This window comes from Hylobates moloch, unplaced genomic scaffold (assembly GCF_009828535.3).
Source record: "Hylobates moloch isolate HMO894 unplaced genomic scaffold, HMol_V3 SCAFFOLD_3, whole genome shotgun sequence".
NCBI classification, from domain to species: domain Eukaryota; kingdom Metazoa; phylum Chordata; class Mammalia; order Primates; family Hylobatidae; genus Hylobates; species Hylobates moloch.
Window position 1 is genome coordinate 64,718,396 of NW_026652278.1, and position 24,545 is coordinate 64,742,940.

Sequence of the window (24,545 nt, forward strand, 5' to 3'; positions counted from 1 at the left end):
TTCCCAATTCCATTTTTCTCTAATCAAGAGGATTTCTCTGAGCCACATTGTAACAAGTTCAGTCTCCAGTGCCATGGGCCCTGTTAACTCTTGAGTATCTACTTATGACAAATCAGAACAAGTCATTAGGTATTCGTGGAACCCGCCCCCAATATTTCACCATAGGTTCTTTCTATTTTCCATAAGTGTCGGCCAGCTGAGAAATAAAGAGAAAGAGTACAAAGAGAGAATTTTACAGTTGGGCCGCCAGGGGTGACATCACATTATCGGTAGGACTGTGATGCCCACCTGAGCCTTAAAGCCAGCAAGTTTTATTAAGGATTTCAAAAGGGGAGGGGGTGCAAGAACAGGGAGTAGGTCACAAAGATGGCATGCTTCAAAGGGCAAAAAGGAGAACAAAGATCACATGCTTCTAAGGGCAAAATCAGAAACTCCTGATAAGGGTCCAACAAAGATCACAAGGCAAAGGGCAAAAGCAAAGATCACAAGGCAAAGGGCAAAAGCAGAATTACTGATAAGGGTCTATGTTCAGCGGTGCACGTGTTGTCTTGATAAACATCTTAAACAACAGAAAACAGGGTTCGAGAGCAGAGAACCAGTCTGACCTCAAATTTACCAGGGTGGAGTTTCCCAATCCTAGTAAGCCTGAGGGTACTGCAGGAGACCAGGGCGTATTTCAGTCCTTATCTCAACCGCATAAGACAGACACTCCCAGAGCGGGCCGTTTATAGACCTCCTCCTAGGAATGCAATTCTTTTCCCAGAGTATTAATATCAATATTCCTTGCTAGGAAAAGAATTTAGCGATATCTTCCCTACTTGCACGTCCGTTTATAGGCTGTCGGCAAGAAGACAAATATGGCTCTTTTTGCCCGACCCCGCAGGCAGTCAGACCTTATGGTTGTCTTCCCTTGTTCCCTGAAAATCGCTGTTATTCTGTTCTTTTTCAAGGTGCACTGATTTCATATTGTTCAAACACACATGTTTTACAATCAATTTGTACAGTTAACACAATCATCATAGTGGCCCTAAGGTGACATACATCCTCAGCTTACGAAGATAACAGGATTAAGAGATTAAAGTAAGACAGGTGTAAGAAATTATGAAAGTATTATTTGGGAACTGGTAAATGTCCATGATATCTTCACAATTTATGTTCCTCTGCCACGGCTGCAGCTGGTCCCTACGTTCGGGGTCCCTGACTTCCCGCAACAATTAGGCTAAGGATTACATGTTGGGTTCTCAGCGAGGTGCACAGACCACGGCCACAGCCAGGCATTGAAAGCTAAACAGACTCCCGGATATAAGGAGGAAACTCCCCCAGGCTCTGACCCCAGGCAAGATTTCTGCTGCTAGGCATGGCCTGACAGTTGGACTGGAGCCGCTTCTCCACTCATAGAGGGGCAAGTGGCCATGCACTGGGGAGCTGGGCACAGAGCAGGCCTTAGGAGCAGGAGAAGTATGACACCCTGACCCCAGCCAGGGGCTGGAGGAGGAACTGAGTGACTTCTCCAGTTGTGTGGGTCTCAACCCTCTTGACAACTGCTTTTGTCCCAGCTTGTTCTGGGGCTTCTCATGAGGGTGTCAGGTGTCAGAGGTGGGCAGCTCCTCATGCTGCCAGCCAGGTGCAGCTGAGCATGGACACCTGGAGGGTCTGGGTAGTAGCGGGTGTGTCTATACTCCCATCCCAGGCCTCCTCTCTCTACCGCCAGGGTAGGATCAGTGGACATTGTGGTCCTACCTGACACTGTGGTCAGGGAACAGTGGGGAGCACCAGCCTGCCTATTTTATCATGGCACTGGCACAAGCTGGCTCTGGGCACAACCTTGAGGTCAGAGGCAGGAGAAAGTAGACAGCACCATGGCTGTCTCGGCCAACACCTGAATATACACAGTTTTCCCTTGGTGTCTGAGGGGGATTGGTTCCATAACATGCCCCCTACCAAAGGATACCCGAATCCACGCATGCTGCAGTCCTTTACATAAAATGGTGTAGTACCTGAATATAACCTACACACATCCTCCTGTAAATCACTCCTAGATTACTTGAAAATACCTAATACAGAGCCAGGCACGGTGGCTCATGCCTGTAATCCCAGCACTTTGGGAGGCCAAGGCAGGTGGATCATTTGAGGTCAGGAGTTCGAGACCACTCTGGCCAACATAGTGAAACCCTGTCTCTAGTAAAAATACAAAAAGTAGCTAGGCGTGGTGGTGGGCACCTGTAATCCCAGCTACTAGGGAGGCTGAGGCAGGAGAATTGCTTCAACCCGGGAGGCGGAGGCTGCGGTGAGCCATGATCGTGCTACTGCACTCCATCCAGCCTGGGTGACAGAGTGAGATTCCGTCTCAAACAAAACAAAACAAAACAAAAAAACCAGATACCTAATACATTGTAAATGCTGTGTAGATAGTTGTTTATGCTGTATTGTTCTTTGATTTGTATTATTTTTTACCGTTGTGTTATTTTTTATTGTTCCTTTTCCCAAATATTTTCCATCCACTGTTGTTTGAATCTGCGGGTATGGAACCCGTGGATGTGGAGGGCCAGCCGTGTATCCTTCCCACCTACAGCAGAGCTGTTGGCCTTCCAGAAGTAGAGAGTGCTCCTCGCTGGTTTGGCCAGACTCCCCCACGGGTGTGCTCCACTGTGGACAGCCGTCGGGGAGTGAGGCTGGAGCCCCCAGTCCCAAGGACACTGAAACATAACCCTCTCCCACCATGGAGATGAACCTGTGACCCCGGCCAGGTCTGAGGAAGGGTCTGGCAGATGCTCACTCCACACGCCCCTTCCCGCATTCTCTTTTCTTCTGGTCACCTGGGTTCTCTTCCATTCCTGATCGTCACATTGGGCTTCTACTGGGACTGGAGCAGAGGCTAGGTTCCGGGGGCAATGAGGATGAGTCCCTGTTCTAGAGGGACTGGGGAAAGGCTGAGATGATGGCTTGGCTCCAGGCGCAAATGAAGGAAGAAAATCCTGGGCCAAGCACCTCTCCTCCAAGTTTTTGTTATGTTTTTGAGACAGTCTTGCTCTGTCACCGAGGCTGGAGTGCAGTGGTGCAATCACAACTCATTGCATCCTCAGCTCCTAGGCTCAAGCAATCCTCCCACCTTAGTCTCCTGAGTAGTTGGGACTACAGGTGCATGCCACCACGCCTGGATAATTGTGTGTGTGTGTGTGTTTGTGTAGATGAGGTCTCACCATGTTGCCCAGGTTGGTCTCAAACTCCCGGACTCAAGTAATCCTCCTGCCTTGACATCCCAAAGTACTGGGATTATAGGCAGGGACCACCATGACCAGCTCCTCCTCCAAGTTTGAGGGCTAGGCCCACACTAGGCCAGCAGCAGGGCCTTCCCAGCCTCAGGTCTCAGGCTGACATGGAAGCGGTGTTAGCCAGAGGCAGCCCGAGGGAGCCCCGGGCCACTCCTTCCCCAGAGGGGGTCTTGGTCCTGTGCAGGCAGCTGGCCTGGTAGGAGTCTTTAGCGGCCGCCCCTTCCACTCCTTTTCCTACCCCTCTGTCCTCCGTGCTGGAGGAGCTGCCGCCACATGCCTCACCCCCTTCAGTTCCTCATTCATTTAAAAACCCTGAGAGAGGGGTGATGTGGAGGCTTCAGATAAAAAGTAGATTTAAAAGACAAAGCTAGAAAGGGTAGTTCTTCACAGCTTTCTCTGGTGCTTTAAACAACATGCTTTCAAACCTTGTGGCTTTTGATGTTTGCTTACTCTTTGCTTAATTTAGCCTGGTTTTCTAGTCCTCACTGGAGCTGCCCCTGCTGGCGTGGCCTGGTTTGGAGGGGAATGGGGTGGGGGCGGTGGCACTGGGTATGTTGGGCATCTGGGAATGGCAGAGGAAGCTAGAATTCTCTCTTCCCTGTCCTCTGAGTGGCTCCCCTGGTCTCTCGGAACATTACCAGTGCTGTCAACGTCGGCATAGCACTTTGCAGTTAAACTTACAGCCAGCTTGCCTCATAGGATCTTCTCACACACACACCTCCCCCCGACCATCGCCCCTCACAGCATAGGAGCCATCTCAGTGTCCTCCTCATCTCCCTGGTACACATACACACGTGCACACACATGTAAGTGATGCACACTTGCAAGAACCAGCATGCCTCAAAGAGCTCCCTGATGGGGGTTAGGGGCAGCTGCTATCCATGAAGCCCAGGGACATCTGTTGCTCCTGTGGGGCCCCCCTTCCCCCAACAACTGGGCTCAGCTTACCAGATGGAAGGCTGAATTTTTCCATGCCCCTCTCGAAGCCCGAACCTTGGAAAGTGCCCGGGAGGCGGGATGGTTTGGGGAGGCAGGCTGGGGCTGCTCACCAGAGAGGCAGAGCCTTTCCCCACAGCCACAGAGCAGCCTCTACTCTGCCACTTCCTCTCCTTCCTGCCCTGGGCTTCCCACCTTCATCCCACCCTGTTGGCAGCCCTGGGAGAGTCCAAACAGCACAGTGGTCAGTGGGGGTGCTGTAAGTGGGCCAGTTGGCCTGGGTTGGTGCAGAGGGACATGGTGGCCCAGGACTGTATCTGTGGTGCCTTGAGAGTAGGGGAAGCCACCCGGGAGGAACCTCCCCATGTGTGGCCTTAGGCAAGTCCCTGACCCTGGCGGCACCCCATGAGTACATAGCTCAGCCAAGCGTGTTATTCAATGCTGTAAGCTCATTCCCCTGCCCCACCCTGGGTGGCAGACTGGCCCCACCCTGCTATCCTGTTTTTTAGGCACCCCCAACCACACCCCAGCCAGCTGGCCTGTCACTTCATCACCCAGAGGAGCAGGCACCCAAGGATGGAAAAGCTTCTTGACCTGGGGGCCTCTGGGAGGTGGGCCTGGGGCCAGGAGAGTCCTTGTTCTGCCTGGGCTGCTGGGCTGGAAGGCAATGCTCCCACCCAACTTCTGCCCTGGGGGCCAGTGCCAGGTCCGCGAAGGGCCGTGGGCTGGTGAGTTGACAGCTGCTCACAGGAGCCTGCATCTCCTCTCTTCTCTTGGGGCTGACTCCAGTCTTCTGCAATCCCAGGCCTGCTCCAGAGCTGCTGTTTATCATCAGCAGAGGACTTCCCTTCTGGCCACGAAGGCCAGGTTCCCCGAGCCCCTCTTTTTTTTTTTTTTTTTTTGAGTCTTGCTCTGTCGCCCAGGCTGGAGTGCAGTGGTGCCATCTCAGCTCACTGCAACCTCTGCCTCCCAGGTTCAAGCGATTCTCCTGCCTCAGCCTCCCGATGTAGCTGGTACTACAGGTGCATGCCACCATGCCCCGCTAATTTTTTTTTTTTTTTTTTTGAGACAGAGTCTCGCTCTGTCGCCCAGGCTGGAGTGCAGTGGCGCGATCTCGGCTCACTGCAAGCTCCGCCTCCCGGGTTCATGCCATTCTCCTGCCTCAGCCTCCCGAGTAGCTGGGACTACAGGTGCACGCTGCCACGCCTGGATAATTTTTTGTATTTTTAGTAGAGACAGGGTTTCACTGAGTTAACCAGGATGGTCTGGATCTCCTGAACTTGTGATCCACCTGCCTTGGCCTCCCAAAGTGCTGGGATTACAGGCGTGAACCACTGCGCCCGGCTGCCCCGCTAATTTTTGTATTTTCAGTGGAGACAGGGTTTCATCATATTGGTCAGGCTGGTCTCGAACTCCTGACCTCAGGTGATCTGCCCACCTCGGCCTCCCAAAGTGCGTGAACCACCGCGCAGGCCTCCATCTCCTTCTTTACCTTGGCTTTGAGCAGAGCGAGGTTCAGGGAGGAGGTGGGTGCTGCAGTCTTTGTTCCTCTTTTCCTGATCCTGGATATGATTTTGGGAGATGGCCCCAAACCTGAACCTTGGTTTCTTAGCACCTTAAAGTGTGTCAGGCTGGGAGTTTGACACCCTGGTCCCAGCGTCTCTCTGTCAGTGGCGAGCTGGGTGACCTCGGACTAGCCACATTGCTCTCTGGGCTGCAGGGTGTTTGTGAGAGGGGGGTTGGCCAGGACTCCTGCCTCAGACACTGCCTCCATTGCAGTCAGTTTTTTGAACAAGAGTTGGGGCCTCGGTTTCCCAGGGGATTTGTTTTCCACCAATGACATGTGGGTGTGAAGTAGTACCATAGAGTATTTGTCTCCTTGAAAAACAGACAAAAATCTTGAATAATAACACCAAGACCTACGATATGCGTGGTGTCCTGCTAAACACCTTCACAGCTTTTGTTTATTTAAATCTCACGACATCCCTATGAGGCAGAGAGTGTTCTCCTCCTGATTCTGCAGGTGAGCAAACAGAGGCTCAGAAGTTAAAAGAAGTAGCGGAGGCCTGGGTGGCTGTAGGGAGGTGTCCTTGATTATGAGGCTTGACAGCCCCTCTGAGACTTGGTTTTTGATCCTCAGAGCTCGAAGTTACCTTAAAGATAGGCCTACGGGTTTGGTTCACAGTTGGGAAGCTGAGGCCCACAGAGGAGAAGTAAGCCATGATGGGGCCTGGAACCAGGATCCTGTTGTCCCAGCGTACGCTGTGGTGCCACCCCCGGGAATTGTCTGGCTCTTCAGTCTGGCACCGGAGCCGAGAATGCCCCCTTTGTCTCCAGTCTCTGCTGATACTCGACCTCCGTGCTCTGAAAGCTGCGATTGTTACAGTGAGCTGGGCTGCCCACGCTCCTGCCCCCGCCCCTTCCCACTGTGGGGCCCTTTGTGCTCCTGGGTCTCAGCACAACAGCCAGGCTGTTGATCCAGAAATCGCAGCGTGACTGGCAGAGGGCGGCCTGCCATGTTCCTCCCGGCAGGGATTGTCCCAGCCCCAGCCGAGGGGGACCGAGCACTGCAGTGATGAAGAGAGGAGCCCATGAGGGAGGTCAGGAGACCTGAATTCCAGTCCTGGCAAGACCCCACCCAGCCTACTCTGTGACCTCACTCCCTCCCCAAGTCTCGATCTCCTCATCTGTAAAACAAGAGGCTGGATGGTGGAGGAGTGTGGAGAGGGGCTCTGGAGGGCAAAGGGAAGATTCCAGCGTGGGCCCATCCCTGGGCGGTAGAAAGAGCACTGGGCCTGGAACCAGGATAGCTAGGTCTCAGCTCAGGCATGGCGGCATCAGAGCTGTGTCCCCCCAAGCACGGCCCCAGCCTCCCAGGGCCTGGGCTGTCTGGTCTGTAAAGGGAGTGGAGTGAATTACTCCTGCTGGGACACAGCACAGGCACTCAGGCATCAGATGAACACTGGAGGCACGGGGAGGATGTGTGGGCAGGGAGGTCACGGGCGTCCAGGGTGGGGAGTGGAGGGGGCTCCATGCTGGCCGGGTGCGAGCTGCATCGGCACAAGGCATTCTCCACCCATCCAAGCTTCCGGGAAACCTTGGGTTGGACTCTGGGAGTGTGTGGTTCTTTGCCTTTGTAATTTCTCCTTTTGAATAGACCATTGACTTCCTGAACGACAACATTCGAAGAGGAATTGAGAACTACTATGACGATCTGGACTTCAAAAACATCATGGACTTTGTTCAGAAAAAGGTGAGGAGGCGCTTTGGGGTACAGATGCGCCTCCCGTGCCCTTAGCCCCCCATTCAGGCCCCTGTTCAAGAAGATGGGGTGAGGGGCCAGGTGGCTTATAGATTCCCAAAGCAGGTGGCTGGCCAGGTTGGGAGGCAAGAGTGAGCATGGATGGCCCACCAAGGATGGGGAAGCCAGGGCCCAACCTTCTCAGCCAGTCCTCTGCCCACATTCCTGGCCCAAAACCTTCACACCCGTCTGCCCCTCTCCAGTTAGACTGGCTTCCTGCCCCCTACCCCCAAATAAAACAAAGTCAGGTGTCGCTACAAGCAACCTTGCAGGGTCCCAGGGCACCACCCTCCAATGAGCAAGGATCCTCCTTCCTTGAGGTGTGAGCAACCTCAAGGGGAGAAACCTCCCCCAATCCGAAGCCCCCTCTGCCAAGTCTCTTCAGTGACAACTCACTCCTTGTCAAATTAAAGACAGCCCTGATCGGGAGAAAGTTCTTCACTGATTTCAGTTTCCCCCAAATATGGGACAGTGAACCAGACGCCTCTCTTACTTCCATGACACTTCCTTGAATGTGATGATGATCCTGTTCCTTTTGGGACACCATCTCTTCCCTCTAGGTCCACCTAAATCTGTTGGCGCAATATTATAATAATAATAATAATAATAATAATAATAATAATAATAATAATAATATAATAATAATAATAATAATAATAATAATAATAATAATAATAATAATAATGGCAGTGGTAGGGCCAGCTGCTGTCCTGGGTGGCTTTTGTACATCAACTTCACTTGGTCCTGAGCCTCAGCTTCCTCACCTGCATAAGGGGAATAATGACAGGAAGCTCTTGGGGCGTTGTCATGAGGATTACCTTGACTTAATTCAGGAGACGTGCTTAGAACAGTGCCAGGCACAGGGTGAGACCACAGTGCCAGCTGCGGGGATCATTGGTATGTTCTCCGGGGTGAGGACAAGCAGAGTGAGGGCTGCAGGCCCACTCAGCCGGGACAGCACTGCCTGGGACATAATCTTGGTGGCCTCAGCTGGCCTGGACCCCTCTCCCCACATGCAGGGCCACTTGCTGTGGCTGCTCCCTTGGCCCAGACTTTCTCTTCAGTCACAACAGGTGCGGCCTCTGGAAGGCCTTTTTCTGCCAGGGATGTGCCTGCCAGCTTGGGCTGGGAGAGCTGACTTCTGCTCCGGGTGGAGTGAGATGTTTTTATTGGAACCAGCCTTTAGCTGGCTTGGGGATTTCATTTCTCCTAGGGTAGAGGTAGGAGGTGATTAATGCTGAATTGGCACTTGCTTGGTGCCAGGTCCAGTGCTGAGTGCTTCATGCATGGCACTCTATGTAATCACAGCTCAGCTGTGCAGAGCTGCCATCCTTATTCTTGCTTTACAGACAACCATCTGAGGCTCAGAGAGGCTGACCAACTTGCCTGAGGTTGCACAGCAGGGAGTGGTGGTCTGAGGATTTGACCTTGGTTCTGTTCCATTGCAAAGCAAATGCCCTTTGAACTACATTGCAGAAAGACAGTTCCAGGTCCCAAAACCTGATGGCTTAAGGGGCACTGTGGGGACTCTGAAAGGTGTCTGGCTACCAGGACGTGTACTGGAGCCCTGGTTGAGCCCTCTAGTCCCAGCTCCCTGCTTCAGTTGGCTGGCAAAGCTTTGCATGGTCCAGCCTGTGCCGCCCTCTCAGCCTCATGCTCTGCACTCTCTCTGTTCCAGGCTTGCTGGCCTCTGCACCTGCTGCTGAAATACAAGCTTGTTTCTGCGTGGGGCCTTTGCATGAGTCGGCTGGCTTCTTTCTGTTTCCATGTTTCCGATGAAATATCCTCTCTACAAAGAGCCCTTTCATGACCTGCCAACCTAGAGCTGCCCCTCCCCACTCTTCCCCTATTTCTCCATTTCCGGGGTGCACAGCACCTTTCCATCTAGTGCTCACTCTCTGTCTCTCCACTGGAATGTGTTCCCCTGAGCAGGGGCCGCGTTGCTTTTGCTCACCCTGTCTCTCCAGTGCCCAGGACAATGCCAGGCACATACCAGCCATCAGGAGGGTTACCAACTACTTCCTACAGGAGCAGGGAGGGGAGGCAGGGAGGGGCTCAGCTAAGGGGAGAGCTCCAGGCAGGTTGTGAGGTGCGGGTGCTCTCCTTGCTAAGGGCAGGGCCAGCTGAGCTGGACGGGGTGGCTCCTAGGGCGGGTGCAAAGGTCGGTTGAAGTGCAGGGACTTTCACAGAATCATGCTTGGTCTCTGGGACTTTAAGGGCCATCTTTTCCAGCCTAGCACCTGCATTTGGGGACACGAAGATGAAGAAGGTGGAGGCCAGTTGTCAAGGAAGGACCTTTCCTCCCAGTGTCTAGTCACTACCCTGATATCCCACCAAGAGGCAGCCCAGCCTTGGCTTCCATACCTCTCCAGTGACAGGGGGTTCACTACCCTCTAGGCAGCCATGCCACACTTTGACAGCTCTGACTTGAAAGTGTACAGCCTCTCCCTTCCCCAGGGTGACCCACATAATAAACTGCGTCCATCTCCTGACAGGGCCCCTTCCTGTCATCTAAGCAGGGCCTGGGCAATGACGGCAGCTCCTCTTTCCTGCTTGCTTCCCTCAGTTCAAGTGCTGTGGCGGAGAGGACTATCGAGATTGGAGCAAGAACCAGTACCATGACTGCAGTGCCCCTGGACCCCTGGCCTGTGGGGTGCCCTACACCTGCTGCATCAGAAACACGGTAGACACTGCTCCTGTTGGGGCTGGGAGGCTGTCGGGGACCCCAGATGGTACAACTCTTCTCTTGTCTCTCTTCCCAACTTGAAGATGGGTGGTGTGGGTGGATGGCAGGGAAGTAGGAGTTGGTGGCAGAGCGGAGACTTTCCTGATTCTCAAGGGCTCCTGAAAGTGGAGCTTCTGGGGGTCAGGGGTAGGGAAGCCATGTCTTTCTTAGTGGTGTTGGTTAACATCTATTGAGCACCTACCTCGTGCAGGCCTGCTCTGGGCACTTTGGTGGTATTTAGTCATTTAGTATTCACGACAACTCTGTGAAGCACGTACTGTTATTTTACCCACTTTACAGATAAGGAAATTGAGGCACCCAAAGGCTGGGTGTCTTGCCCAAGGTTGGCAGGGCTGGGATGAAGTGCAAGCAGCTGTTGCCTGAGCTACACTCTGGAGAACTGTGCAGGCCAGGTGAGGGCAGGAGGGAGAGGTGCCCAGGCCAGGGGAGCTTAGCGGGGGTAGCTGGCTCTGCAGCGTTAGTGGAGGTAGGCAGGACCTGCACCTTGGGCATCTCCACTGGTCTTTGGCCTTGAGGTCCTGGTGATCAGCAGCAGCAGAGTGCTTGGAAGGGGGTCTGGTAACGTAAATGCCAGCCTCTTCCTCTCCCCAGCACAATCCTCTCGGCTCTGTCACCTTGGTCATTTGGGATGATGTCTTGTGTAGTCAGCGCTTAAGTGAAAGGCTTCATCAGTCCTTGTGTTTGACAAATGTGTCCAGAAACTGTTTCAGGATCGGAACGAGGTGGAGAGCTTTGCAATTACTCATGGCCCAGATAGTCATGGAAAGTTTCTCTCCTGACATCGCCACCATTCTGTGCCCACTGCCAGATTCTGTAAACCAAGCAGCTGCGGGTGGGGGCCTCGCCCATGAGTCAGAGAGCCAGTGCCAAGTGCACTAGCTCTAAAAAAGGCCGGGCCAGGAGGGAAGCTTTGTTTGGAAATGTTAGGTGCCATTTTAGGGTAGTTCTCTGGGAAGGGGGGTGCTGAGGAGGAGCAGAGTTTCCGAGAGGCCTGCATGGGGTGATCCTGAACCTCATCACCCAGGGCAGCAGCATCTGAATACCTAAGCTGAGATGTGGAAGCCGAACTTGTATTCACTCATTCATTCAACAAATATTGGCTGAGAACCTACTCTATGCCAGACACACTTCCAGGTTCTGGGGGTGTAGCAAACAAAGTCTCTGCCTGCATGGAGGTGACATCCTAGTGGAGAAAACTGACAAAATAAGTAAAAGATAGAGGGTCATAAATGCTAAGTAGAAAAAGAAAGTAGGGCATGGAGGATTGCAGTTTGGGATACTGAGAAATGTGGGATCTGGGTGAAGCTCTGAAGAAAGTGAGGAAGGTGCCTGGGGAAGGGGCATTCCTGGCAGCAAGAACAGCTGTGCAAAGGCCCCAGGTGGGAATCACCCCAGGGCGTTTGAGAAATGCATGGAGTGGCTGGAGCAGAGGGAGCACCGGGGAGGATGGTAGGTGGTGGAGTCAGGGAGGTCATGGGTACCCCAAAGGCCACAGGCAGGACTGAGGGGCACCCTTGAGTGACAGGGGCCATACAGGGCTGCATGGAAGAGTGGCACTCTGACTTGGTTTTACAAGAATCAGTCTGGCTGGTGTGAGGGACATGCTAGATGCAGGGATAGAGCTAGGGGCTGATATGCAGTGATCCAGGGGTCACAGGTCATCTTGTCCAGGAAGGTGCTATTGGATCAACACCTGTGGAAGCGGGAGCCAGAAGCGGGATTGGGCACTGAAGGGAGTTGAGCAGTGATGCAGCCTCAGCTCAGTTCGGCTGGAGGCCTCAGCCACATCTACGAGCACAACCCTTCAGAGTTGTCCCCTACTGGGGTGAGGAGGCCAGGCCTTCACACTCCCACCCACATTGACCAGGCATTGTGTGAGTCCAGTGGTCCACCCAAGAAGGGACTTGCTGGCTCTGTTCAGCCAAGAACCGACTAATACAGCAAGAGGAAAGAGGGATTGATTGATGATAAGGAATTGGCTTGTGTAATTATGGAGGTGGGCAAGTCCCAAGATCTGCAGGGTGAGTCGGCAGGCTGGAGACCCAGGAGAGCTGAGGGTGGAGTTCCCATTCAAAGGCTGGTCAGGCTTCAAACCTAGGAAGAGCCAGCATTTCAGTTCAAGCCCGAAGGGAGCCAAGCAGGGAGAATTCTCTTATGGTTACTGAGGAGAGGGCAGTCTTTTGTTCTGTTCAGGCCTTCACCGATCAGTTGAGACCTCTCCCCCTTGGGCAGGGCCGTCTGCTTTACTTAGTCTGCTGATTTAAACATTAGCCTCATGCAGAAACACCCCCGCAGAGACACCCAGGATAATGTCTGGCCAAATATCTCGGTATCCCATGGCCCGGTCACGTTGACATATAAAATTAATGATCACATGAAGTAGTTACTGCAGGGGGCTGACAGCTAAGGGTTCCCCACAGCATCCCTGCACCAGGGAGAAGACAGATGCTTGGAGCTGGGTGGTGGTGGTGGTGGTGGTGGTGGAAGTGGCAAACCGTGGTGACATTCTGGCTGTATTTTGCAAGTAAGCCTGCAGGATTTGCTGGCATAGCAGATGTGGGCGATGAATGAGAGAGAGAAATCAAGGAGGATACCCAGGTTTTGGTCTGAGCCACAGGAAAGACGGGGCTGCCACTGCCTGAGAGGGGAGGACTGCAAGGAGGCAGGTTGGGTGACCAGGAGCTCACCGTGGACATGGGGGGTTTGAGAGCCTGTTCAGCATCCCAGCAGGGATGTCAAAGATGCGGTTGGATATAGGAGTCTGGAGTTCTGGGAATGACTAGGCTAGGGGTGTAAACACGGACATCATCTGCAGAGAGGGTAGAATATAAAGACAGCATCTGAATGAGAGCACCGAGGTAGGGAGGAGCCTTCCCCTGGCCGGGGTTATCTGACCCTGTGTTACACATGACCATTGATTCTCCCTGTGCCACCACACCTGGATGATTTTCTCTAAATGTGAAATAGGGCGTTCCCTTCCTCCATAGAACTGGTTGATTTGTGTCCAGATCTATTTATTTTACACTGTACTATTCAACCTGGGATTTGAATGAGTACACAGGAAATATGTAGTATAAAAAACTAAAATAGCATTAAAAATCAGGACTGTGGAAATTGTATTCTCAGATAGGAGGCCTAGATGATGGAGAAAAGTATAAAATCCTGCTATCTAAGCCTCAGGACCTCATGGACTCACTGAAAAGGAGCTGAGCCTCGTGTCTGATGGCTTGGAGCAGGGCTCCCCCACCTCCGGGCCATGAACCAGTACGGGTCAGTGGCTTGTTAGGAACCAGGTCACACAACGGGAGGTGAGCAGAGGGTGAGGGAACATTACCGCCTGAGCTCCACCTCCTGTCACATCAGCAGCAGCATTAGAGTCTCACAGGAGCGTGAACCCTATTGTAAACTGTGCATGCAAGGGACCTAGGTTGTGTGCTCCTTATGAGAATCAAACTAATGCCTGATGATCTGAAGTGGAATGGTTTCATCCCAATACCATCACCCCCCACCCCCCGCACCCCATCCTGTGGAAAAATTGTTTTCCTGGAAACCAGTCTCTGGTGCCAGAAAGGTTGGAGACCACTGGCTTAGAGTTTCCTGGCAACCAAAAGGAAAAGGGAGACATGGTCTGTTACATTGTTACTGTTCAGCAGAACATACCAGTTCTTCAGGGATAGTAACTTTTTCCCTAACACTCAGCTTTAAAAGAAATGTCTTATATGAGCTTCCAATAGAGGATTTGAGCCATAGAAGTTCACATAGGGCTGTAAAATCTGGCTATACCAGGATATATCCCTGGGAGATGTTGGTGCAGAGCGCAGCGTGCTTCTACATTAAAGGCTCCAGATTGCTGTGCCTGCTGAGCTCTTGGGACCAATTTTCATGTACCTCCCTTCCCTTGTTGTTGGCTACCCCTTGGGGGCCTGTCATGAAGGCCCCTCTTCCTGTCCCCATTAGCTGCTCAATCTTTTCAGGGTGAGAGGATGCACACATGAACGTTGCTGTGATCTTCTGGCTGCCCAGGAGTCCCCCTTCTGACTTCCTGTCCTGTGGCCCCGTGCAGGATGGAAGAGGCTACTGGACCCTGGTCTTGGGGCCTGTGAACTTAAGCAGAGCCTCTTGCAGAATATGGATTCTATGGTCAGGCAGGTAAACCCAGGCAGGCTTTACTTTTGGAAAGACTATGGATGCATCGTATCCCCTCACCCGTTGGTGAGGGGCTCTCCTGGCAGGGTGAGGTGAGTCCCCCCTGGGCCTGGAGAAGGGTTCTGGGCTCCGATGCCAGAGAGGCCTCTGCCAGTTGCCTGTGTGCTAAGAGACTCATCCCCCAAGGTCACCAGAGCTGGCCCAGTGAAGTCACTCTTGTCACGTCCCTACGTACCATGCAGCTTACCTATTTGTTAATGTTCATTATTTCCCTTTCTACAGTGTAAGTTCCATGAAGGCAGGGACTTTTGTCTTGTTGTTCTGTATTTCAAGTGACTAGAACTGGGATTGGCATGCAATAGGTGCTCAGTTAATATTTGTTCAATGAACAAATGAATGAACCAATGAGATGGAAAACACTCACTCCCATCATGTGCCCTCGCACCTGCTCTCCAGGCCTGACCCTCTCCATAGAGGTTGTGTTTATGGCCTGGAAGGGCCAAAAACACTGGCTGACTAATGCCCAGTGGGCACTGGGCATGGCTGGGACTGAGGCTACCTGGAGAACCAGCTAGAATGAGGGAAGTTATCTTGCCTGCACATCAAGCCCTGACATTTAGAATGACCTAGATGACATCTGAGGCCCAACCCTCTCTCCTGGAAGGAGAGAAGACACCCTGCCTTACCTTTCCAGGGGCTGGAATTGCGAACAAATTACGCCAGCCAGCATTCTTGTGCTTCTCCATGTGCCCAGCCCCGTGATAAGCACTTTATATGTGTATCTCACTTTATGTCCAAAACAGCCCTAGGAGGTGGGTTCTGTGATCATCACAACCTATTCATTTATTCATTTGCTCAGTTAGCAAATACGTATTGAGTAGCTCTGCGTGCGGGTTCCTTAGCAGCCCACCTAAGGTTTGTCACAGCTCCTAAGTGGCAGAGCAGGATCTGGACCCAGGAAATGTGACGCCAGAGGGCACTCTGGGGGCTCTGCTCTTGCCCTCCTGAGTCATCACTGGCACCTGTGGCACTCATCCCCCATGGCAGCGTTCACTTAGATGTAAAGCAGCAGGGTTGGGGGTGGTCACGGGCTGGACCAGAAAGTCTCACTCTCTTCCCTGGTGGTTGGAGGAGACCCTGCAGGGCACAGGTGGTGATGGGAAGTGCCCACGGCAGCCTGTGGGTTAGGGCCTGCCTGGGGAGGGGTTTGATGAGGTCTAGGGCGTGACCACAGGTTTCCTTATGCCTAAATTAATCAGTAGTCGGGAGTTCTGGAGAGCACCTCTCTTCCCAAGAAGGAAGTTTTGGCAGCACTCTCTGCTGGTGGAGCAGTGGTCTATGGAACTGGCCTGGACTTCAGGTAAACCACAGCTGACCCTGTGCCAGCTGTAGTCTGAGGTTTTCCTCCCAAGAGCCAGTGGCGCAGGAACAGCCCCACCCCGACCCCTGAGATGGTGCAGCCCCAACCCGACCTCTGAGACGGTGTGAGCAAAGCGGTGCTCTGGGGCGGTCATAGACCGGAAGCCTGGGCAGCACGCCTTTCTCTGGGGTCCCGATCTGCTGCTAGTGGAGGGGTGGTTCTCTCATGTAAAAGTCATGGAACCTGCATTCCTACAGTTTTTTCACAGGGCATTTCTTGGAGGAGGAGGTGGTTATGATGGAGACTCAAGCCAGACTGCCTGGGTCGGAATCTCAGCTCCATCCCTGCTGGACAGTGCAACTCTGTGCTTCGGTTTTCATCTGTAAAATGGGTAGGGTAATAGTGCCTTTTTGAGTTAGAACCATTATAAATATTAGCTATTATACATTTCCATTTCAGACAGAAGTTGTCAACACCATGTGTGGCTACAAAACTATCGACAAGGAGGTAATGTCTTTGAAATGCCTTTTCCTGGAAGTGTTGCTCTTCCTGTTCCACCCTGGGGTGATCGGAGGGGTTTATTGAGGTCGGGGTCCCGGCCACTGAGATTTTCCAACATTCCTGGCTGTGACCCAGAGCCAGGACTGCTGGGGTTTTCCACCCCCACCCTGACACAGAAGGGCTCAGGGAACCAAGAATTCCCCCAGGCTGGGAGATGCCGCCTGTCAGGGTTTGCCAAGCACCTACTGTGGGCTGGTCCACATGAAGCCACCACGGCCCTTCCTGGTACCCGCAGCGTGCTGTGTGCCCAGCCATGCTCAGCACCAGCTTGCCTCTGCCCCTGGGGCCACCTGGGACCCAGGAGTCCTAGAGGATGGTAACCCCCTCTGGGGGTTGCTCCTGGGTCAGCTTCCTGGGCAACACCCCTGGTCTAAGAGAGAAGCAGGGGTGGTGCTGAGAAGGGACCTGAAAGGAACAGTGAGCTGACATGCAGAGCAGTGGCTTTCAAAGTGGGGTCCCCAGTCCAGCAGCAACAACGTCACCTGGGAATGTGAAAAATGCACATTCTTGGGATGGGGCTAGTGAGTGATTCTGACACATGCTTGAGAGCCATAGACCAGCAGTGGTTCTCAGCCCCTCAGAACCAATGGCCATTTTTATAACAAACAGTGGTAATGTCCTATTTATTATCCCCAAGTGAAATTCACAGATAACCTACCTACATGCCCAATTCCAATACAATTAACATAATGATCTGAGATAAAGTAGAAATAAAATACAGCAATTTACAGCTGTTTAACATAGTTCATCATGTAAGTGCTTAGGCAGTGGGGGGTGCAGAAGACACAATGTAGTCAGGTGTCTGCACTGATGTGAGGCATCCCTGAGGCTGCAGCAGCTACAGGGCAGCTGATATTGGGCATTGTGTTGGCGACTCACATACCGTGGGCATCATTTTTGCCATTGGCATGGTTTTTTAAAAATGGTGAACAATTCTTGATAAAGTTCTGAATTAAATAATGTGTAATCATTCCTTAATTTACTTAGTAGTAGTTCTGGAAAATTCTTTGTATATTAAAACCAATGCAGAATTGCTTTTTTTTTTTTCCCCTTAAGAGACAGACAGGGTCTCACTGTTGCCTAGGCTGGCCTCAAACTCCTAGGCTCAGGCAGTCCTCCCAACTGAGCCTCCATAGTAGCTGGGACTGCAGGCACAGGCCACCATGCCCAACTCTGCTTTGTTTTTTATATGTACCTAGAGTGGGGCTATTGGCTTGGATAATTATAAATAGGCTTTTCATGTATGGAAAATATCTGTGAGGCTTTTCATGCAGGGACATCTGAGAAGCACACAGGCAGGGCAGTTGTTTGTGGAGTAGGATTACCCTGAGCTCTGCAGTCCCTCAGCCCCCAACCTCGATTGCTAGGGAAACCAAAAGTGCCACCACAGTGTCCCCAGTCCTCTCTAGAGAACAGTACTGTCCATTAAGAATCAGAATCTAGGGTCACCTTCTCATGCTGCATATGGGAAACTGAGGATCACGGCGGTTGAGGGACTAGCCTGGACCTTGTGTAAATGGCAGTCGGGGCTGTGGCTCCTGCCAGCCGAGATCCTCTGCTGGGCTGACCCAGCTCCTTCCCATGCAGCGTTTCAGTGTGCAGGATGTCATCTACGTGCGGGGCTGCACCAACGCCGTGATCATCTGGTTCATGGACAACTACACCATCATGGCGGGCATCCTCCTGGGCATCCTGCTCCCCCAGGTGGGCAGGCCATGGGTTCAGAGAAAGTGTGACTTGGTGATTGCAGAAGGGCAGAGAAGGTGCAGAGGGGAAGAGCGAAGAAGCTTTTTTCATAGAAGTCCAGGACTTGCCTGGGGAGGGCTGCATGGCTGGAAGGAGGGGCGAATGGCAATAGCAGTGGTGGCGAAGCTCTTCCAAGTGCTGCACAGGCACTGCTGCTTCACTTCTTTTTGTGAGGGAGGCACTATTATAATGCCCATTCACAGAGGAGGAAACTGAGGAGCGGCAAGCTTCAGTGACTTGCCAAGATCCCCTAGATAGTGTGCAGCAGAGCTGGGGTGGAGGCAGGAATCCCAGAAGGGAGGGGCCCTTGCTGATCGGGCACAGCGAGGAGCTCTGGGATTTCCCGGGAAGGGGAGAGGGGGTGCCCAGGTGGGAGCTTCTTGGGCAGTGTGGGTGCTGGGAGAAGTCTCTGCTGTGGGTGTTGTCCAGGTCACACAGGAACATGAGGGCTTGGGACTGGCTGCTTGGGTTTCTGGGAGCCGGGAGCTGCAGGGAGGGCTGCCCTGATGCCCAGCAGGCCCTCACCAGCCCTGCCCCTTCTTCTCAGTTCCTGGGGGTGCTGCTGACGCTGCTGTACATCACCCGGGTGGAGGACATCATCATGGAGCACTCTGTCACTGATGGGCTCCTGGGGCCCGGTGCCAAGCCCAGTGTGGAGGCGGCGGGCACGGGATGCTGCTTGTGCTACCCCAATTAGGGCCCAGCCTGCGATGGCAGCTCCAGCAAGGACCGTCTGGGATAGCACCTCTCAGTCAACATCATGGGGCTGGACAGGGCTGCGGCCCCTCTGCCCACACTCAGTACTGACCAAAGCCAGGGCTGTGTGTGCCTGTGTGTGGGTCCCACGGCCTCTGCCTTCCCATGGGGCGGAGCCTGGGCCTCCCCTAAGAGGCTTCCCCAAGGCAGCTCTGGAATCTGTGCCCACCTGGGGCCTGGGGAACAAGGCCCTCCTTTCTCCAGGCCTGGGCTGTGGGGAGGGAGAGCCTGGGGCTCCGCTCAGGGCCCATTTCATCTCTGGCAGTGCCTTGGCCAGTGGTATTCAAGGCAGTTTTGTAGCACCTGTAATTGGGGAGAGGGAGTGTGCCCCTCGGGGCAGGAGGGAAGGGCATCTGGGGAAGGGCAGGAGGGAAGAGCTGTCCCCGCAGCCACGCCCAGGGCCAGGTTGGCCTCTTCTCAGCCTCCCAGGTGCCTTGAGCCCTCTTGCAAGGGCGGCTGCTTCCTTGAGCCTAGTTTTTTAAGTGATTTTTGTAACATTCATTTTTTTGTACAGATAACAGGAATTTCTGACTAATCAAAGCTGGTATTTCCCCGCATGTCTTATTCTTGCCCTTCCCCTAACCAGTTAATCAAACAATAAAAACATGATTTTTTTTTTTTTTTTTTTTTTTTTTGCCTTTCACGTGTGCTGTTTTGTTGGGATGGGGGTAAGGAAGGCTGCAACCTGAATTTGGAAACCCCTTGTGGATGCGAGGATGAAGCGGGTGCATGGGGTGAAGATTTGGCATAGCTTGGGATACAGGCGGAGTGGGGGAAGTCTCAGGGCCAGAGGTGACCACGCCTATTTTACCGAGAACCGAGGGAAACACCTTGGGCCAGGTACAGCATGAGGCTCCACCTCCAGGAAATGCGGTGGACAGGGTGGGGGACCAGGGAAGCAGAGTTGCCCACAGGTCTACCTACAGCGCTCCCTGCAGCCCTCAGTGTGCCCAATGGCTGCCGCGCAACGCATGCAGAGCGTGGTGTCGGTCGACCCCTGCTGGAGATGCCGGGACTTGCGTGGATCGGTCCACCCAAACCTTCAGGCCCTAAGACATGGGATCTAGATTTTTTTGTGAGGCTCTTAGTAGCCAGGGCAATAGAAATAAAGTAGCAAGAGGCCGGGTACGGTGGCTCACGCCTGTAACCCCAGCACTTTGGGAGGCTGAGGTGGGCCATCACGAGGTCAGGTGTTCGAGACCAGCCTGACCAACATAGTGAAACCCCATCTCTACTAAAAATACAAAAATTAGCCGGGCATGGTGGTGTGCGCCTGTAGTTCCAGCTACTCAGGAGGCTGAGGCAGGAGAATCGCTTGAACCCGGGAGTCGGAGGTTGTGGTGAGCCGAGATCACGCCACTGTACTCCAGCCTGGGCAACAGAGAGACTCCATCTCAAAAAAAAAAAAAAAGAAAATAAATAAAGCAGCAAGAACCCCAAACCTGAAGAACTCTAACGGTGGGAACCGTCTATACACTCAGAAGTTAAGTGGTTAGATGCTTGGTCTGCCATGGGTGCCAAACCCATGTGTAAGAAGGGGCAGGAGGAGGGTATTTTAAAGTATGCAATAACACAACAATAACAAACACACCATAGAGCATACTTTGCCAGGAACGATATTAACTCCTTTAATCCTCACGACTAGGGTAATTCTTATCTCCATTTTATTAGTGGGGAAACTGAGGCACAGGGCAGTTAAGTAACTTGCCCAGGCAGCTGGTAAGTGACAAAGCCGTGACTTGAGCCCAGGTAGGATCTCTTGAGCCACTCAGCCCCTCTGCTCTACTGCCTCTGTTGCCTCCTGTGCACACATGGTACTAGGCGTGCAAAACCAGTGGAGGCTGCAGCTGCTTCCGAAGCTCTGTCCCGGGGATATTCACTGTAGCCACTGCTGCAGCCTCTGTCTTGTCCCACTTTGACCTAATGGACACAAGGCCAGGTCAAGCTCTGTGTCTGGCTGGAGGCCTTGTAGTCCTGGGGCTCTGGCTGTTCTGAGAACCCCTTTTGTGCCCAGAGGGGAGACGGCAGCTGCCTTTAGGGGCAGCAGGATGGCCGAGGCACCGTAGGAGACAGGCTGGTCTGAATCGCTTATCCAAGGTCACCTTACCTGGAACCCGGAACCCGGACCCCTTATCTTCCCTCTTTCCATCACCACTCACAGACACCCCTCTACCTCATACTGCACCCCTGGCCAGCTGCTTACGTGAACCAGCGCTGGTGCCACAGATGGCTAAGCTCCAGCAGACACTCATCTCCTCTTTTCCAAACCTTCGTCACTCACCTCTCAAGAAATGGAAGCATAAATATCTTATTTTTTTGAGAAGGTGTGTGTTCATATCCTCCGCCCACTTTTTGATGGGGTTGATTTTATTTTTTGTAAATTTGTTTAAGTTCCTTTAAATTCTGGATATTAGCCCTTTGTAAGATGGATAGATTGCAAAAATTTTCTCCCATTCTGTAGGTTGCCTGTTCACTCTGATGATAGTTTCTTTTGCTGTGCAGAAGCTCTTTAGTTTAATCAGATCCCATTTGTCAATTTTGGTGTTTGTTGCCATTGCTTTTGGTGTTTTAGTCATGAAGTCTTTGCCCATGCCTATGTCCTATGCCTAGGTTTTCTTCTAGGGTTTTTATGGTTTTAGGTCTTGTGTTTAAATCTTTAATCCATCTTGAGTTAATTTTTGTATAAGGTGTAAGGAAGGGGTCCAGTTTCAGTTTTCTGTATATGGCTAGCCAGTTTTCACTACACTATTTATTAAATATTAAATAGAGAATCCTTTCTCCATTGCAGGTTTGTCAGAGATCAGATATTGTAGATGTGTGGTGTTATTTCTGAGGCCTCTGTTCTGTTCTATTGGTCTATATATCTGTTTTGGTACCAGTACCATGCTGTTTTGGTTACTGTAGCCTTATACTATAGTTTGAAGTCAGGTAGCGTGATGCCTCCAGCTTTGTTCTTTTTGCTTAGGATTGTCTTGGCTATACGGGCTCTTTTTTGGTTCCACATGAAATTTAAAGTAGTTTTTTCTAATTATGTGAAGAAAGTCAATGGTAGCTTGATGGGGATAGCATTGAATCTATAAATTACTTTGGGCCGTATGGCCATTTTCACGACATTGATTCTTCCTATCCATGAGCATGGAATGTTTTTCCATTTGTTTGTGTCTTATTTCCTTGAGCAGTAGTTTGTAGTTCTCCTTGAAGAGGTCTTTGACATCCCTTGTAAGTTGTATTCTTAGGTATTTTATTCTCTTTATAGCAATTGTGAATGGGAGTTCACTCATGATTTGGCTCTCTGTTATTGGTTTATAGGAATGCTTGTGATTTTTGCACATTGATTTTGTATCCTGAGACTTTGCTGAAGTTGCTTATCGGCTTAAGGAGATTTTGGGCTGAGATGGAGCTTTCTAAATACACAATCATGTCATCTGCAAACAGAGACAATTTGACTTCCTCTTTTCCTATTTGGATACCCTTTATTTCTTTCTCTTGCCTCATTGCCCTGGCCAGAACTTCCAACAGTATGTTGAATAGGAGTGGTGAGAGAGGGCATCCCTGTCTTATGCCGGTTTTCAAAGGGAATATTTCCAGCTTTTGCCCATTCAGTATGATATTGGCTGTGGGTTTGTCATAAATAGCTCTTATTATTTTGAGATACGTTCCATCAATACCTAGTTTATTGAGAGTTTTTAGCATGAAGGGGTGTTAAATTTTATTGAAGGCTTTTTCTGCATCTATTGAGACAATCATGTGGTTTTTGTCATTGGTTCTGTTTATGTGATGGATTACGTTTATTGATTTTCGTATGTTGAACCAGCCTTGCATCCCAGTGATGAAGCTGACTTGATCGTGGTAGATAAGCTTTTTGATGTGCTGCTGGATTTGGTTTGCCAGTATTTTATTGAGGATTTTTGCATCGTTGTTCATCAGGGATATTGGCCTGAAATTTTCTTTTTTTTGTTGTGTCTCTGCCAGGTTTTGGTATCAGGATGATGCTGGCCTCATAAAATCAGTTAGGGAAGAGTCCCTCTTTTTCTGTTGTTTGGAATAGTTTCAGAAGGAATGGTACCAGTTCCTCTTTGTACCTCTAGTAGAATTTGGCTGTGAATCTGTCTGGTCCTGGGCTTTTTTTGGTTAGTAGGCTATTAATTACTGCCTCCATTTCAGAACTTGTTATTGGTCTATTCAGGGATTCGACTTCTTCCTGGTTTAGTCTTGTGGGGGTGTATGTGTCCAGGAATTTATCCATTTCTTCTAGATTTTCTAGTTTATTTGCATAGGTGTTTATAGTATTCTCTGAAGGTAGTTTGTATTTCTGTGGGATCAGTGGTGATATTCCCTTTATCATTTTTTTATTGTGTCTATTTGATTCCTTTCTCTTTTCTTCTTTATTAGTCTTGCTAGCAGTCTGTTTTGTTAATCTTTTCAAAACATCAGCTCCTGGATTCATTGATTTTTTGAAGGGTTTTTTGTGTCTCTATCTCCTTCAGTTCTGCTCTGATCTTAGTTATTTCTTGCCTTCTGCTAGCTTTTGAATGTGTTTGCTCTTGCCTCTCTAGTTCTTTTAATTGTGATGTTAAAGTGTCGATTTTAGATCTTTCCTGCTTTCTCTTGTGGGCATTTAGTGCTATAAATTTCCCTCTAAACACTGCTTTTGCTGTGTCCCAGAGACTCTGGTACGTCGTGTCTTTGTTCTCATTGCAGGGACATGGATGAAGCTGGAAACTGTCATTCTCGGCACACTGACACAGGAACAGAAAACCAAACACCGCATGTTCTCACTCGTAAGTGGGAGTTGAACAATGAGAGCACGTGGACACAGGGAGGGAAAGATCACACAGTAGGGCCTTTCAGAGGGTGGGGGGCTAGGGGGAGGATAGCGTTAGAGGAAATACCTAATGTAGACGATGGGTTGATGGGTGCAGCAAACCACCATGGCACGTGTATACCTATGTAACAAACCTGTACGTTCTGCACGTGTATGCCAGAACTTAAAGTATAAAAAAAAAAAAAAATGAAATGGATGGAAGCAGAGTACCTGGAGAGGGCTTTGTCCGTCCTGTGGCTGGGGACTCCCTGGCCATGACAGACACCCTTTTGTGCTTTAAAGCCAATGACGTTATCATGGCCTCTTGTCTCACAAGGATGCAACCATAAACGAGTCCTTTCCTACACCACGACACACATAGAAAATAATAATATTTGCGCAGCCTACATCATTTGTGAAGTTGAGGAGGTTTGTGGGCTTTGCTTTTCGATTTATTTGTTATATAATTATTTTTTATAAGATGCATTAAGGAAGACTGATTTTGTATAAAAACGTCTAATACCATATTCTTGAAATATATTTTTAACAATTTATGGAGGTATACTGGATATAAAATAAACTGCGTGTATTTAAACTGACAAATGTGTCAGTGAAACCATCACTACAGTCAAGATAATGAACATATCCATCACTCTAAAAAATGTCCTCTTGTCCCTTTGTAATCTGTTTATTATAGCCCTTCCCACCATCCACACCCTATGCTCAAGCAACCAGAGCTCTGCTTTCTGTCTCTATAAATTACTTGGTATTTTCTAAAATGTTATATAGGTGGACTCATACAGCATGCACTCTTTCTGTCTGGCTTCTTTCATTCAGTAATCATTTTAAGATTCATTCATTTTGTAGCATATATCAGAAGTTCATTTCTTTTTATTGCTGAGCAGTATACTGTTGTA

General features: G+C 50.9%; 1 protein-coding gene and 1 long non-coding RNA gene across 2 annotated transcripts in view; both read left to right on the forward strand.

Moving 5' to 3' along the window:
* TSPAN15 (tetraspanin 15) overlaps nucleotides 1–19,442 on the forward strand; it is a 56,185-nt gene extending 36,743 nt beyond the window's left edge. The window contains exons 4-8 of the mRNA XM_032138929.2: nucleotides 7,366–7,461; nucleotides 10,076–10,192; nucleotides 16,221–16,268; nucleotides 17,910–18,026; nucleotides 18,616–19,442. Of these exons, the coding sequence (XP_031994820.1) occupies nucleotides 7,366–7,461; nucleotides 10,076–10,192; nucleotides 16,221–16,268; nucleotides 17,910–18,026; nucleotides 18,616–18,765 (528 nt within the window). The 3' untranslated portion in view covers nucleotides 18,766–19,442. The remainder of the gene's footprint in view (nucleotides 1–7,365; nucleotides 7,462–10,075; nucleotides 10,193–16,220; nucleotides 16,269–17,909; nucleotides 18,027–18,615) is intronic.
* Nucleotides 19,443–19,447: 5 nt separating this feature from the next.
* Nucleotides 19,448–24,545, forward strand: part of LOC116458877 (uncharacterized) — a 40,800-nt gene continuing 35,702 nt past the window's right edge. Inside the window, exon 1 of the long non-coding RNA XR_004245419.2 lies at nucleotides 19,448–23,605. This is a non-coding gene — a long non-coding RNA (uncharacterized LOC116458877). The remainder of the gene's footprint in view (nucleotides 23,606–24,545) is intronic.